General features: G+C 42.2%; 2 protein-coding genes across 2 annotated transcripts; one reads left to right on the forward strand and one right to left on the reverse strand.

Moving 5' to 3' along the window:
• Positions 1-87: 87 nt before the first annotated feature.
• Positions 88-10,187, reverse strand: fam193b (family with sequence similarity 193 member B). The gene is made up of 10 exons (XM_034543739.1): positions 9,770-10,187; positions 8,258-8,536; positions 7,465-7,651; positions 6,016-6,234; positions 3,398-3,809; positions 3,099-3,282; positions 2,739-2,972; positions 818-1,862; positions 650-725; positions 88-531 (listed from the first exon to the last, which is right to left on the reverse strand). Exons 1-10 carry the CDS (start codon positions 9,923-9,925, stop codon positions 435-437), a joined length of 2,889 nt encoding a protein of 962 aa, XP_034399630.1. The 5' UTR covers positions 9,926-10,187; the 3' UTR covers positions 88-434.
• Positions 10,188-11,016: 829 nt separating this feature from the next.
• Positions 11,017-14,531, forward strand: mxd3 (MAX dimerization protein 3). The gene is made up of 6 exons (XM_034543275.1): positions 11,017-11,242; positions 11,882-11,981; positions 12,110-12,139; positions 12,277-12,391; positions 12,508-12,673; positions 13,262-14,531. The coding sequence occupies exons 1-6, from the start codon at positions 11,173-11,175 to the stop codon at positions 13,399-13,401; spliced, it is 621 nt and encodes a 206-aa protein (XP_034399166.1). The 5' UTR covers positions 11,017-11,172; the 3' UTR covers positions 13,402-14,531.
• Positions 14,532-14,746: the final 215 nt, after the last annotated feature.

Raw genomic sequence — 14,746 nt, forward strand, 5'->3', positions numbered from 1 at the left:
CTTGAAACTAGCGACACTGCATGTAATGTATGATGAGCACCAAATTGAACTGATTGGAATTCAGAAGTTTAACAACGTTAAAATGTCTCAGATTTGTGATAAAAACATTTATTTCATGTAAGGTAATTGTTTACATACTACATACGTAAGCACATGGATGCAGTGGATTCAACAGACTTTTTTCCATTTACGCATCTCTCATTTAGTGAACATTGCAATAATAGCAAAGGGTACAGTTGGCCTTGAGAATGATCCCTGGCTTGTCAGCCACAAGTTATGTTTCAGTCCTTTGAATGGAAAGTATGATTTTGAACCAGGGTCCCTTGGCTTAGTAAGGAAGAGAAGAAAACGGGGAATGAGAGAAGGCCTCAGGCCAAATGGGGCTCTACTGAAAGAGTTTGTGGTGCGAAGTTTTTTTCTGGCACTCATCCAAGTTATTGAGCTGCATTGGAAGGAACCTTTTTGAGGCTGAAGTTGGACCAATTCACTGCTACCTTCTGGCGAGTTTGTTTTGCAGAATCGAGGCAAAACCTAGAGGGAACAAAAACAGACAAAAAAAAAAGGAATGCAGTTTTATTGATGCGTCAATACAACAATTTAGCTCAGTCTTTTTGTAAAGTAACTTGACACACTGCTATGTTAAACTTACCTTTTGAAGTATTCCACTTCCCGATCAATCTCATCCATTTCTTTTGGATCGACATCTTTAGGGAGAAAAACATCATCTAGGAATAACAAAGATTTACCATTAGTTACACATTCCAAGTTAAGAAACAATTTAAATGTTGCACACGGTGTTAAAGATTGTTTAGTGTACCAATAGCACTGCTGGATTTTTCACCCTTGTTCTTGTTCTTCTTATTTTTCCCCTTGGCTTGCTGCCCATTGGCTGGAATAGTGGGGTGAGCTTTGCTTTCGGAATCCTGCTCAGACCGACCTCCTCGTGTTTCTGCATCACCTTTCCCTCTTTGTGCATTTGAGAGGCCACCATTTCCCACATGTTTAGAAAATCTGCCCTCCTCAGCTTTCTTGGGCCCATTTCTCTGGTTGTCTGCAGAGTGCTGGGGCTGTTTGTTCCCAGCTTTTGAGCTGTTAGAAGACGTTTCTTTACACTCATTGCTTTTCTGTGCGTCATTCCCGGAGGCAGCTTTGGTTGGTTTGTTGGAATTTTGCTCCGACACAGATTGCTCCTGCCTTTGCTGCTTTTTATTCTTCTTTGACTTTGCACCACCATTCCCAACTGTTGTGTTCTTGGGATCAGGGGCATCCTCATTTGATTTAGCTGTAGCTTGAGCTGGCACCTGTGGCAAACTGTCAGATCCAGAGGAAGTGCATCTTTCTGGGGACCGAACCCTTATGAGCTTTGAGAGACTCGGGGTAGTGTGCAATCGCTGGATGTCCTTGGGTCCAGCAGTGACCCCTGATGCCGTGGAAGTTGTGGTGGTGTTAGGGGAGGAGACTGTGGTTGTGTCCTCCCATCCATTAACCAGGTCCAGGTGGCTCTTAAAGGTTCCCAGTGAAAGAGGGGCCAAGTCAAGGTCTATCTGCTGCAGGTCAGAGGAACCATTGAGATGCGACAGTAAATGGTTGCCTTCCAACGTGGCTGCCTTCTTTGGGAAGTCATTAACATCCAGATTGAGGTCGTACATGCTAAATGAGGCCCGGATTGAGTCTTTTATGGTGTTCTTAATCTCTTCAAGCCGACTGGTGAGGAAACTGTTGACGCGCTCAAGCTCCAGCTGAGGCCAATCGAGCAACCGACTGGCTTCTGAACCATCAGCAATGTGCTCGTCGTCATCGACAGGCTCGCATGGCTCGCATGGATCACTGCCTGCAGCACCCATGCACTGCTGAGCTTTTTCCTGAAACAGAGATGGTACAGGCTTCAGAGAGTGAACAAATTATGCACTCAAAACTTTACATCAAATGTCTGGTCAGATTTGTAACGCTGGTTACTTATTCTTAGTTAGTTTCTGTTTTTAAATTATAATCCATAAAATCAAACCTCTTTTGTGATTATAATTAATTAACACGCTAATTTTTTTGTTGTTGCAATAGCCATTAACTAATTTAAAAACCAGAGCTCTATTAAAAAAAAGGAACGGTGTGTAGGATCTACTTCGGGCAAACCGACTGACGGTTCAATGGTTCTGCGGCTCGCTTTATTGCAGTTTTACGAATGGGTCACAGAACTACTAGGGTGGCCTTCAGGTAAGATAAAAACATGAACAGCTTTCTCTAGAGCCAGTTTGTCCGTTCTGAGCTACTGTAGCAACATGGCGGTGCAACACGACGGACTCCAGGAGGAGGACTGTAGATATGAATGGCTCATTCTAAGCTCACAAAAACACAATGATTCTAGTTTCAAATAAAAAGATAGTAATGATGAATACTATATTCTATTTCTGCCAATAGAGCTCTCAAAATGACTGGACCTTTCAGTTAAAGCAAACCTAAGAGGTTCAACAGCTGCTCGGATTGAAATCAAAAGGGATTACGAGTGTAAATCTAAATCTTGGCAATTTTACAAAGTTTTAAAGTTCTTGTAGAGGTGCTTGTGTTTAGACAACAGTTGCCATTACTATGGCCTCTTTGGTTAAATGAAAAATGATTTTTTTGAAGAATACATGTTCATATAACACAAGTAAGTAAGTTAAAGTATTGTATGGGTGATTTATACTAATTAAAATTGAGGGGAAAAAAATTGTTCCAACACAATGTTACAAAAGTTATCGCACCTTCTTTTTTTGTTTGTGTCGGGCCCTTTTGGCAGCCTTGGCACTGTTGACAGGTTTGGGCTCAGAACTGTTTATAAAGTCCAGCAGCTCATCTACGTCCCGGTTGTCGATGGCACTCGCCACCGTCAGGTCTGAATCTTGACGCTGAGGGAGCTCCTCTTTACGCCGGGTCAGACGTGAGCGGAGCTTCTCTCGGATCTCAGCATAGTTGCGGCTGGTTGGTGCAGCTGGAGGCTGTGGCCAAATAAAAACATGGAACAAAATGTTAGCTTTTTATAAAAGTTTAACAAGTACCCAATAGTAGAGGGAACTATTGAGTACTACTCAAAAAGAGGAGAGCAACAAAAAGTGTCAAAGTACCGCATTGTGTCCAAAGAACTCGCAGTAGCAGCAGTCGCAGTACTTCCCGTCCTTCTGGTTGGTGGAAGAGGAGGCACAGGAGCTCCTCTCAGAGCTGCTGTCTTCATCCTCCCCCTCCTCCAGCTCAGACGAAGGGTGGCACAACGTCCCATTAGTCATTTTGTGCCCCTTACATGCTTGGTCCCTAAAACATAAATAATAAATGTACAATGACCCTCAGAAGGCAGTATTTCCAATCAATACGGCTACGGAAGCAATTCCTTCCGACAGCTAAGCAATGTTGACATAGTAATACTAACCGGCAGGCCCCAGCTGTCAGATGGCCCACATTTGAAGTGGCCACTGTTCCTGCATTGTGTCCATTACAAGGGTGGTTACAGCCCATGATAGACGTGCCCAGTTTGCTGTGTTGCGTGTTCACGGCAGGAATGTGGGAGTTTTTGCACGGACTGGGCTTATGGACAGATGTTGGGCTGTCTGGACTGGAAGAGTTGAGTTTGGCTGTGGGGCTGTGGAGGTTTGGTACCAGCGGGGAGAAGGGAGCGTGGGCTGCCACTCCAGTGCCAGAGGAGGACGTTACATGGCCGTGCTGCCCAGAGTTCAGCTTTGGGGGCAGGAGGGAGGAATGCTGGGAAGACAGGCCAGTGGGACTGTTGGGGGGTACCGACAAGTCTGTGTGTTGATGGTGGTCACTAGGGTGAAAGGCTTCACCTGGATAAAGGAAAATATAAAAATAAGAGGACTTAAATCACATCTTTTTACATAGTTCTTCAGTTTGTGTTCAGGGGTCTCATTTCTAAAAGCGGTGTGCAGAATCTAACTAAATGTTTGCGTACGTTCAAGAGGAAGAAATGCACGTACGCCAAAACATATTCAGATTTATAAAACCTTGCGTACACCTGCCAGTGAGCCATTTCCTTTTATAAATCCCAAATCAACATATAAATGACCAATCAATGATTCCACAATCCCTTGTATGATTTAATAAAGTCTGGCAGGTGAACACTATTTATTTATATACTTGTTTTTTGCTCACGGCATTACCATTAAGACTGATAATAAGGATATTTAATGATTTCATGAGAGCTGTCACTGGCTTTATTTCCAAACTTTGCTAATTTATATTGGTCACGTGCAGGTGATGAAGTAGAGAAGGTGTATGACATCACCATTGACTCCAGGGAGCTCTGATACCTGCATCGCATAGCTGTTTACAGTTTGTATGCTGTATTTGTCACTATGGAATAAACCATAAATGAATTACTAAAGTTGTGTTGAACTGCAGCGATTTTACTCAAGACACTATGAAAACTAAGATTGCACTTGGTGATATATGCACGGTTTTAAAGTATTAATGCTCTGTTCTGCAGTACTTTAACGCCAATTGAGTTTTTCTATCATCAGCTGCTCCACCTCTGACCACGCGTGTCGGTAGTTCGGTCTCTCCTCTGCGCTGAAGAGAGCCGACACTACTGATTAAATACTAAGCAGAATTTGATTTGAGGTTTAAGTTGTATATGGCTCAATGGTACCAGCACAAATAACACTGCTGGTTTGACCGTTTATGAAGAAGACAATATATAAGTGCAAAGTAACGTGTGACATTTCATTTCTACAGTTCGGCTTCAATCCACCACCTCACCATCTGTGTCGCCAATTTCCCTGTGTCTCCAAAATGTCTCTTTCAGACCCGGTTTAGACGTACGCAACGGTTATAGATGAGACCCTCATTTTATTTACACTAATTCACAGGTGTATCGTAACTACTTGGGGCTGCACAGTGGTGTAGTAGCTCACATTGTCCCCTCACAGCAAGAGGGGCCCGGATTCAGAGTCTACAGTCAGTCTTTGTCTGTCTATGTGCGTTAAGTTGGGTGACCCGTCCAGGGTCTTGGCCTTCACCCAATGTCACCTTAGATCGGCTCCCTGTGACCCTCAATAGGATAAGTTGTTCAGATAATGGATGGATGAATAGTAACAGCTGATTATATTATTTATCTAATTTCTATCTGTTTTTTCATTTGCTACATTTTGTTTTAAAAAGTTAAGTCAAGTCAGCATTGAAGTCGAGCCTGATGTTACCTTCTGCTACATTCCTGCAAAATTGGGCATACTGCCAAAGGGTTGAGCGGTGGTGTGAGAGTGTCACTTTAAATGGCTCATTAAGACCAAGTGACTCCACGATAATTAGCATCTTAGTTAATTCATGACAGCTCTGGATTGCAGGTGAATGGCCACCACAAACAAGATCCAAGTCACTTACACAAAGTGCCATTCCAGTTATTCATCAAAAAAAGAACACAGGCATTAGATCAGTACTCTGTATCTGACGACACGCAAAGCCCAGGTACCGGTATCAGGACTGAAATACTTCCTACTTAAATGTAAACTAAATTGGTCTACTCTTCCATGTTTAATTTGAAGTTGAGTTTCATTTAGAAAACAAGCACCGGCCTGCTAGTTTTGCTTTGGAAGAAAAACGTTTTTCCATCTAAAAGGAAGATCTGTGGAATACAATAATATTTAAATAATGTTTAATGAAAAATCATAAAATATAAAAGAACCCAAGTCCATAAGTGAGTAGACTACACTTGTTACTGAGATTGTCAGAGATTGAGGTGACTGTGGGTCAGTGTTTAGCAGGTCCGTCTTTCAATCAGGGGGTTGGTGGTTCAATCCCCGCCCTAGTCGATGTGTCCTTGAGCAAGACACTTAACCCTGAATTGCTCCCTGTAGCTGTGTCTATGGTGTATGAATGTAACATGGTTGTAAGTCATATAATATTAATTAATGGAATATTAACTTGTGACATTCCTATACTCAAAACACTGCAGATTCAAGATGAGATTGTAAACACTCAGTTTGATAAGTGGAGTCTATCCTGGGTTCTGATCTATAGAATCACAGAAAATATTACCTGGTGGCGTTGGTCGACGGCACATGGTCTTGAAGTGCTTGGGAGTGGTCTTACAAAGGTCTGCTGAGGTAGACAAGGGGTTCCCAGCAGAAGATCCACTGGTATTTTGGGATGATGGGTGACTGTAGGGACAGACTTTAGTTCCCGACGTTTTAGCAGATTTCCCAGGCGCTTCATGAAGTCCTCGTTTCTCATGACAAGCTGATCCTGCTGTTATACCTGGAGATACAAAATGTGTAGAATGAAGCCAAATACTCCTTTTCATTCGAGCCATGCTTTCCACAAACTTTACCAACACTAACAACTTGGTTGAAGAACAGAACTACACAAAATAATTACCATTTTGTTTGCTGACATATTATGCAGTCAAAATCTGACCTCATCACAAAATCAACATGAATCAAAGGGGTTGAGGGCTTTGGTCAATGCCCTTGACTAAAAGATGTGCTGAGATATTGGACTGCACGTTTAGACATGTTTACTGTTCAATGGTGATCATTTCTCACTGCTATGAGAAATGAAAGCTGCATTGAAAAAAGCTTTAGCCCTGAAGGTTAAAACCTGTTAATGCCAAACAAAAATTAAAATGAGGAAATAGTACTAAAATATTTGAATTATTAACATACGATTTATATCCGGTAAACATTTGCGATGTTACGTTATCAAGTACATTCGGTTTGCTCAGTTCCCATTCAACTTAAGCCAAACATTTAAATGGTCACCAGCAAACATCAAACAACGCGATTCAAGCAAAACATACCATTTCAAATGCATGTCTACTTCCACTTACTCTTGTTTAAATGCAATTTGGTAACATTACCCATCAGAGTATTTGCTAAACTAGAAATACAATTGGAGGCAAGAAAACAGGAAGAAAATGGATAAAAGCAAAGATCCAGGACATGTCTCAGGTATCTCTGTTATGACGAGAAAATGTTACAGCTGGGTAGTGCTACTTTGTAATAGAGTCCCATTATGCCGCTGAACAGTCAAATGAAGTGATAAATCTGTTCACTGCAAAGTCTTACTATGGGTTGAAAAAAAACTTCTAAATGAAACTTCAACAAACAATCGTTGATTTATAAATTTTTCTATCTTTCTTTATGACAACTACCCTTCCTGAATAATCAATAAGACACCATTTCATATGAGCAGTACATTTAAACTGAATATTTCAAGAAAAAAATATATTAGGTAAATCATCTTCATTTGAAAGTGTATAGGACCTTATGGAGTAGAGTATTGTGAGCTTCTACATGATGCCTCTTTGTATGTCTCAGAGGCCAACATTCTATCACACATCTATTGCTAAGTAAGTACGCAAACAAGCCCCACGTAGAGCTCGGATTCAAACCAAACTTGTGTCCATTTCACGGAACTGAAACTTGTGTTGATTACAGCAATTAATGTCATTGTCATTCACTGTTTTTTGGATCTGCAATGACAGACCTTGTTGTGAGTGTGAAGAAGTGTTGTGGTTGCAGTGTTCCCCTCCGTTGGTGTGGGCAGAGTTCCAGAGACCGGACAGTTTGTGGGCTGACAGGAAGGAACTCGGGTCCCAATCCACAGTACTTTGCTCCGGGTAACCATTCCCACAGCTCTGGGACTTACAGGAGGAAGAGTGTGACAATGGTACCTGAATTAAACAAAAAAAAAAAAAAAAACTTGTAAGTCACAGGGCTGTCTACATAGGCTTACATTTGGCACCAAGTAACTACCAATTTTAGCTTGTAATTCATTGAAGGGAGTGACAAGCTAAACACTCAGTCTTGGATGAACAAAAAAAATATACAAAATTGCCGTTATTGCCGTTTTGAACTTCTGCTAGTTTGAGCAAAATACCAACAAAACATCTGGAACATGTTGGTCATCTGTAGTTCAGCTTAAGTGTGATGATAGAGAAGTCTTCGAAATTTGCATTTCATGTAAAGTATTTATATAGAAACAACCAAGAGACAGCAAAGGTAATAGCTGCTGCTGATACATATGCCACACAGACAACAATACAACATAAATTACTGAAGAGGCAAAACATAGACTACATGTTTAAACGTATTGGATCCAACGTGACATTTGGACAGATATATTTAGCGAGTAAGCTCAAGCAAAGGCAATGTCACGTAAGATGAATAAAGATGATTACCTCAGTCGACAAACACCAACACAGTTTACCCAAAAAGCAGTTAAAGAAGTAGTGAAAAGGATTCCGACATATGACCCAAATCAGTCCCCTTTTATTTACCGGTGTGGGTTGCTCCTGGGTGCTCCGCCTCTCCTCCTCTTCCACACTCTTGCAGCAGCTCTGACATATCCACAGAGGGACCTCTCCCAGCAGAGACTGAGACAGCGAGGGCACTGCATCAGCAAGCTTACGCCCTGGTGCCTCCCGCAATAATGCCTGGGAGAGCGCAGGCACAGCATCAGCCAGCTTGGTCCCATGGCCACCAGGGAGTCCATTCACTGAGCTTGCTCCCCAGTCCTTAAATTCTCGGTGACACAGGAGGCAGCAAGTGTGCATAGGCTAGGTGGAGAAAGAGGATAAAGGGGTCAAGCCATAGCCTGCGATACACTACAAAAGAGTCCAAAAGGTCAGAATAAAATTCTACAATATTTGACAATGCAGACTAAACAATCACACAGCCAAGTTGTGACACAAAACGTTCTCCAGTTAAAAAGGTCGAACCAACACCTCTCTAAAAAAGTAATGTGTTATATAGATTTTTACAGTATTTTCTAGATATCACATAATTGTATAAAGTGACTTTTCAAGAAAACCAGTTTATTCAAAACATGCGACACAATCCTGCCTGAACATTTAACATTGTGACATGTAGTTATGAGACGTGTCTAGACGGGCATCGCACACATGTGGTATACAAAAATGTATTTACTCAATCCAAGCAGCAAGTCGGGCAAGTTGTACAGCTCAGGTCAGTTGTAAGGTTAGCTGGTCGCTGATGTGACAGCGGTCCAGCCTGCAGCGCACCATCTTTTCTTTTAAAGGTGACTGTTTACCCTCAACTTAAGTAGCTAACGTTCCTGACTTATCCAACGTTAGCTCGGCATCACTGGCTGTTAACTGCACGCATTCAAAACTTTTGACATTAGCTCCCGTCAAACGCCGATAGAATGGTGCAGAACAGCAACAAAGAGAGAAGATTAACAGAGTAATATAGTCGAATAAACAACTCCAACCCACGTCTATGAGTTAGCTAGCCGTACTATTTACCCATTATCTCCTTCAGCTAACTAGCTCCTTAGCTAGCTAGCAGCTGTGTAGCTCCTGCTGGCTGAGTGGTTCCTGTGGTTCAAGGGAAGGCAGTAAAAAGCACGTTTGCAGCACGCTGGCTGGAGGCGATAGCCCGGCTAGCCCTCCGGCTGAGGTTAGCTTCGCGGATGGGGTATTGTAAATGCTGAAAACGGGACGACCCGTCCGAGGCACAATGTCACCTGTCCGGCAGAGGAGATGGGCTGCAGTGCTAGCCACACCGCCTCAACGCTGCCAGCTGAGGACGAGTCTGCTCGCTAAGTTTTTTGGCGTGTTATTGATTTAAATTACACATCAAGCTCAACAGCCAAGACTACAACACAGCGATTAAAATAGCGTTAAACCAACCAGCGGGTGCGTATTCATTCACATTTGCAGGATCTGGCGATGTGAAAATAAAAGCACAATGGAGGATGCTTGGATTAGCAGAGGGGTGCTAGCTTGGAGCCTAGCTAGGTGGTTGTAGGTTGCTGCTAGCTAACCTACCTGGTTCGCCCTGGTAGTAGCCAACCTATCCAGCCCAGCATCTCCGCCGCCGTCAGCTGCATCGCCGGGAGAGACTGGGCTCTTCGGTGCGGTCTGCTGTCCGGGCGCGAGCTCCTTCTGAGCGACCGCCTGCTGCTTGCTTTTCTTCCTCGCCATCGCGGTGGTGGATAAAAAACGCTTTGGCCAAGTTTGCACCAGTTTCGGAGATTTGTAGAGCACACTTTCGTTTCTTCTCGGACCTCAAATGTTCTCTATCTCCTCCAGTCAAGACAACAGTCAATATGGCGGAGGACTGGCACACTCAGGAGTTCATAGGTTAAAGATACTGCTGGCAAAGCGGCTTCACTCCCGTGCGTAGGATACAACTGGAACCTGAATCAGGCAGTGAAGCCAGACGCCGCCATATTTAGTGAGGGCAGCAGCCCTATCTTCCTACTTTCTTCAGCGGATGAAAAGACAATTAAACACATCCTCCCGTTTACACTGACTATTTAAACGGACGGTTTTAGTGATGATATTAAAACCGAATATCATTTCATGCGAACTATACACGTATTCATCTGTAATACGATTGGCTTAATATGTTAACAACATTTTAAAAATAAATATATAGCTAGGTATTGAACGAAAATGAGCTGTGATTTAAGTAAATATATATGCTTTTTTCAGACATTGGAAGAGGGGCAGAGTAAGATAAATAGCATATGTAACAATGCAACTTTGTACAACTCTGTGCATACGGCCAGCTTGTATAGTTTGGTATTTTCCTATTATGGGGCAATCATATGCATAAGTACATTGTCAATATTGTTGTTAACCATACATATTTGAAACATAAAGGTGCCGTGAAAAGAGAGGGGATGGCTCTTGATAATGACGTTTTACGTTGTCTTTCGATGCCCTCAAATACTTTCAGGAATATTTATATCACAGCGTAAATTCACCGTAATGACTAGCCCATGGCCACATTATCATACAAGATGAAAAATACATATTTCACTGACATACGATTATTGTTTTTTTGTATGTTACGTAGAATTGGCCATTTCTTGTCTTACGTGCAACACTCATAGTAACATTTTTTTTTAAATGTCACGCAAATGAGCACCCTCTCTTATTTTCACAGAAATTAATCAACAGTGTCTAATACTTTAAGCGGTCCTTTCAGTAATCATATCCGACCAAACTTCCGGCCCGCCAGTTCGTAATTATGACGGCATATTCAAATGTCCGAGTTTGCGTGGGACACGTGAACGCAGCGTCACCGCGAACACAGTGTTGGGGCTCTCAGGGTTGAGGACGTAGCACAGACTCAGCTTCTTCGACTCAAGGCTGCTGCTTACACCACTGTAGGTTGTTTACCCGCTGTTGTTGTTGTTTTTTTTATCTCAACAAACATAATAATGGACGGAAACATTTGCAACATCCAGGTGCTTCTTCGGGCTGCTGAGTTTCTGGAGAGAAGGGAGCGAGGTAAGTGTTTTATGATAACTGTCATTCGAAAGGAGAGGAAGTTGGTTGTTGTTGAAACAACAAAAATACACAATGAAGGCGCTGGAACTATAAATGCAAAACGCAATGCATGTACACAATGCATTTAAATCGGTCGAGTAATCATCACTATTCTTGCTGGAATGTTATTTTCGGCGGCCGTTCCCATTTGACTCAATGACCTACATATCGGTCCCATCATTGTACTCAAAGGCGCCAACCTCGTCCAGTTTGAAAACGAATCCGAGCGGCGGTGAACGTTACGTCGACGGAAAGTGAGGCTGGAAGCAACCCAACTCTTCAGTTTCATTCGTTATTCACACACTGCGGACGTTTTATTGTGTATTTCTCCGCGTGATGATACCTACTAGCTGTATAATAGAGTGGTGTGGGATGGCGCCAAAAACCAAACGCCCAGCTGATGATGCTGACAGCACTCTGTCGCTTTTGTTCCTCTCCTCTTACAATTTAAGAGGAGATAATAGTCGAGGCAATACAGATCATTTGTAGCACTAGGGTTCACTAACGTTCATCATAGGGAAACATGTATATGTATCATTGCTGCCCTTGAATTTCAAACACTTTTCTTACAAAGCTGTGATGCATTGTTTTCCTGAGCAGAGGCAGAACACGGATACGCTTCACTCCTGCCTCTCAGTCCCGATCACTCCGACAAGAGGAGTAAACAGAAGAGCAAAAAGATATCCGCTGGTGGCAATAAGTGAGTGTACATTGTGTACGGTACAACTGACAAAGAGGGTGTGGTTGTGAAGCTCGGCTTTCAGTTTGGTCATGAATGTTTTTCTTCTTCTTCGCTAAACAAGCCGCCGTCTCTTTCTGTAAATGCAGGTCCGTTCACAACGAGCTGGAAAAGAACAGGTAATTCAAAAACAATAAATAATATCCATATTTTTGTAGACACTTTTTTTTTAATGCTGGTGAAAGTTAGAGGAAGTTATCCTGTTTTCACTCCGCATGGATTAACCACATCTGTTGTTGCTTGTGGTGCTTCGTAGACGAGCTCAGCTGAGGCACTGCCTGGAGCAGCTCAAGAAGCAGGTCCCTCTGTCGTCCGACTCCATGAGGAACACCACGCTCAACCTGCTGAGGCGAGCCCAACTCCACATAAAGGTAGACACGACTCCACGGCACTGATAGAAGCCCGAGTGGGGAGCCCATGTCGGGAGAGTTATTGTCCGGTTAGTGTGCATTTTGCTCACTCGTCTGTCTCTGCGTTCTCATTTCAGAAGCTACAGGAGCAGGACGGGCGTGCGGAGCAGCTGAAGGGCCGCCTGCGCTGGGAGCAGAGAGAGCTGCAGGTTCGGCTGGAGCAGCTGCAGCGAGGCACAGAGAGGATGAGGAACGACAGTCAGGGGTCAACCATGTCGTCCGAGAGGTCAGACTCGGACAGAGGTACGTCTCTCGGAGACCAGAAGGGCCTCCCCTTGGCTCGGGCACAGCGATTCCTAGCTGTTCTTCACGGCTTACAGTGTGATTATAGGTGTTGTTTCAGTAAGCGTAATCTCTGGTTAGTTTTGGATCATTATTATGTCACATTCACACATTGTGATCGTGGCCTTTATGGGAACTGGAGGTTCCAGCTACATAAGGCATCTTAAAAAAATCCTCTCTGTCTCCAAGAAAAGCACACATTAATATAGAATTCTCAGTAATAGGAGTTTAGGATGTCGATATTAAACAAATGTGTGTGGATATTTTCTGAGCAGCGTAATTTGAACTATAGCGTGGCAATAAGTCAAAAGTACAGTTTATCATTTCCATAACTGTCTGGATGATTGATGGAAGAGTGAGATAACATCAATAGCAGTTTTACTTAAGTTGTAATGCATTACACATACACATTCCCCTGTACAATTTCCATGTGAGTAATATCATTATGAGAAAAAATAAATATCTTTGGTAATATAGTTTGTAAGTTTAAAGAGACGAGTGACGTTTCCTCTTACTAATGGATTTGATCTTGGGTTGGTCACCTCACAGAGGACGTGGAGGTCGACGTGGAGAGCATCGTGTTCGACTGCCTGGACTCTGACGGACTGAGCATCATGCACACCGGGGCAGACCACTGCTACTCCAGCACGGACAAAGCCTGGCTGCGGCAGCTAGAAACACGACCGTAACTCAGGTCACTTTGCCAGGTGGGCCGGAAGAGGAGAAAAACATTCCAAAAACACGAGGGAGAATGGAGCAAGATGTTACTGTACAACTGAACACTTTATTATTATTATTATTATTATTATTTTAACAGGAGTAACTTTTGATATTCTCTTTTTAAAATATGTCAGACTACAAGCTAAACATAATGTTATGAATAAGCTGTGTTCATTTGCACTGAATAGCAGTTAAAATCACTGGGCTGGGATGGATGTAACATTACACGTCTATATTTCCTGTCATCAACCATTAATACCATTTACTTCCTCAGCCACAAGGTGTCTGTAATGACTCCAACAGTTCTACTCATTTATCTTGAAGGGCTTTTTTAAAATCCAAATAGGGCTTTTTATTCAAACCTCTTAACTTATTCTTTTTACGACAGTATGTATGTATGTACTGAACTCTGCCTTAAATAAGATTTGGTTTAGTATCCCATGCAGCTTTTCTTTAGCACTACGTTCATATTTCAGCAATGCTATGTGGAGCATGCACTTAAATATCAACCTGTGCTATTATTGTCATATTATGTAAGTTCGCTAAGTCATGTCTTTTTCTTCTGTTGCACAAAACCACCACACATTGCACTTGTTTTGCCCCAAAAGGATTGTGGGTGTATTGAAAATGAAAACTGAACATAAAAGAACTGGTCACGTTTGCACATTTTCATCTGGCAATTAAGTTAACTGCGGCAAATATTAATTTAGTGTATTTGTACACAATTCAGTCTGTGATCAAGTGCAAGAATTTAGATTCCTGTATTTAAAGATGAGTTGTGAGCGCATATGGAGAGTACAATGAGTTTTATTCACTGCTTATATTTACTGGTCTGCTTCTTAGGTGTGCATTATAACACCTGTACTTCATCGCTTGTGCATTTCTCACATTAATTATGTATGCACCATTCTGACCAATGTCAACTTGTAGTAATTATGCAATTTATGCTGTATTACATGTTTCATATTCATTTTTTGTATGCAATATGCCTTATTACCATTTAATAGTATGTATGCATTCATCCGTCTCTCTGCCCAGTAATATAATGTAGCATTTTTCTACTGGTGTAAGCTTTTCTATGGAATAAATATTTTGTATATTTATGTGCCATTTCAAATTATTTTACTAGACTTATTGAATTACAATGATGACATTTCTTTAATTAGCTTGTGCCCAAAAGCCAAAGTTATGGTTGTATCTGACCACTCTTCAGTTGCATTTGTTTGGTACTTAAGAATGGTTGTTTGTTCCCCATCCTATTAACCCTCCAGCTCCCCCAGGTTAGGAGACACTACAACACTATCCAGTTACCAC

The sequence above is a fragment of the Cyclopterus lumpus genome, chromosome 10 (assembly GCF_009769545.1).
Source record: "Cyclopterus lumpus isolate fCycLum1 chromosome 10, fCycLum1.pri, whole genome shotgun sequence".
NCBI lineage: Eukaryota > Metazoa > Chordata > Actinopteri > Perciformes > Cyclopteridae > Cyclopterus > Cyclopterus lumpus.

What these genes read in the sequence shown, in the direction of transcription:
- fam193b (XM_034543739.1), bottom strand. Translation starts at nt 9,925, where the DNA reads ATGGCGAGGAAGAAAAGCAAGCAGCAGGCGGTCGCTCAGAAGGAGCTC. An exon ending in AGTTCTTTGGACACAATGCG is followed by an intron (nt 2,973 to 3,098) that starts GTACTTTGACAC and finishes ATTTGGCCACAG; the next exon opens with CCTCCAGCTGCACCAACCAG. An exon ending in GACACAAACAAAAAAAGAAG is followed by an intron (nt 1,863 to 2,738) that starts GTGCGATAACTT and finishes TCTCTGTTTCAG; the next exon opens with GAAAAAGCTCAGCAGTGCAT.
- mxd3 (XM_034543275.1), top strand. Translation starts at nt 11,173, where the DNA reads ATGGACGGAAACATTTGCAACATCCAGGTGCTTCTTCGGGCTGCTGAG. An exon ending in TCTGGAGAGAAGGGAGCGAG is followed by an intron (nt 11,243 to 11,881) that starts GTAAGTGTTTTA and finishes TTTCCTGAGCAG; the next exon opens with AGGCAGAACACGGATACGCT. An exon ending in ATATCCGCTGGTGGCAATAA is followed by an intron (nt 11,982 to 12,109) that starts GTGAGTGTACAT and finishes CTGTAAATGCAG; the next exon opens with GTCCGTTCACAACGAGCTGG.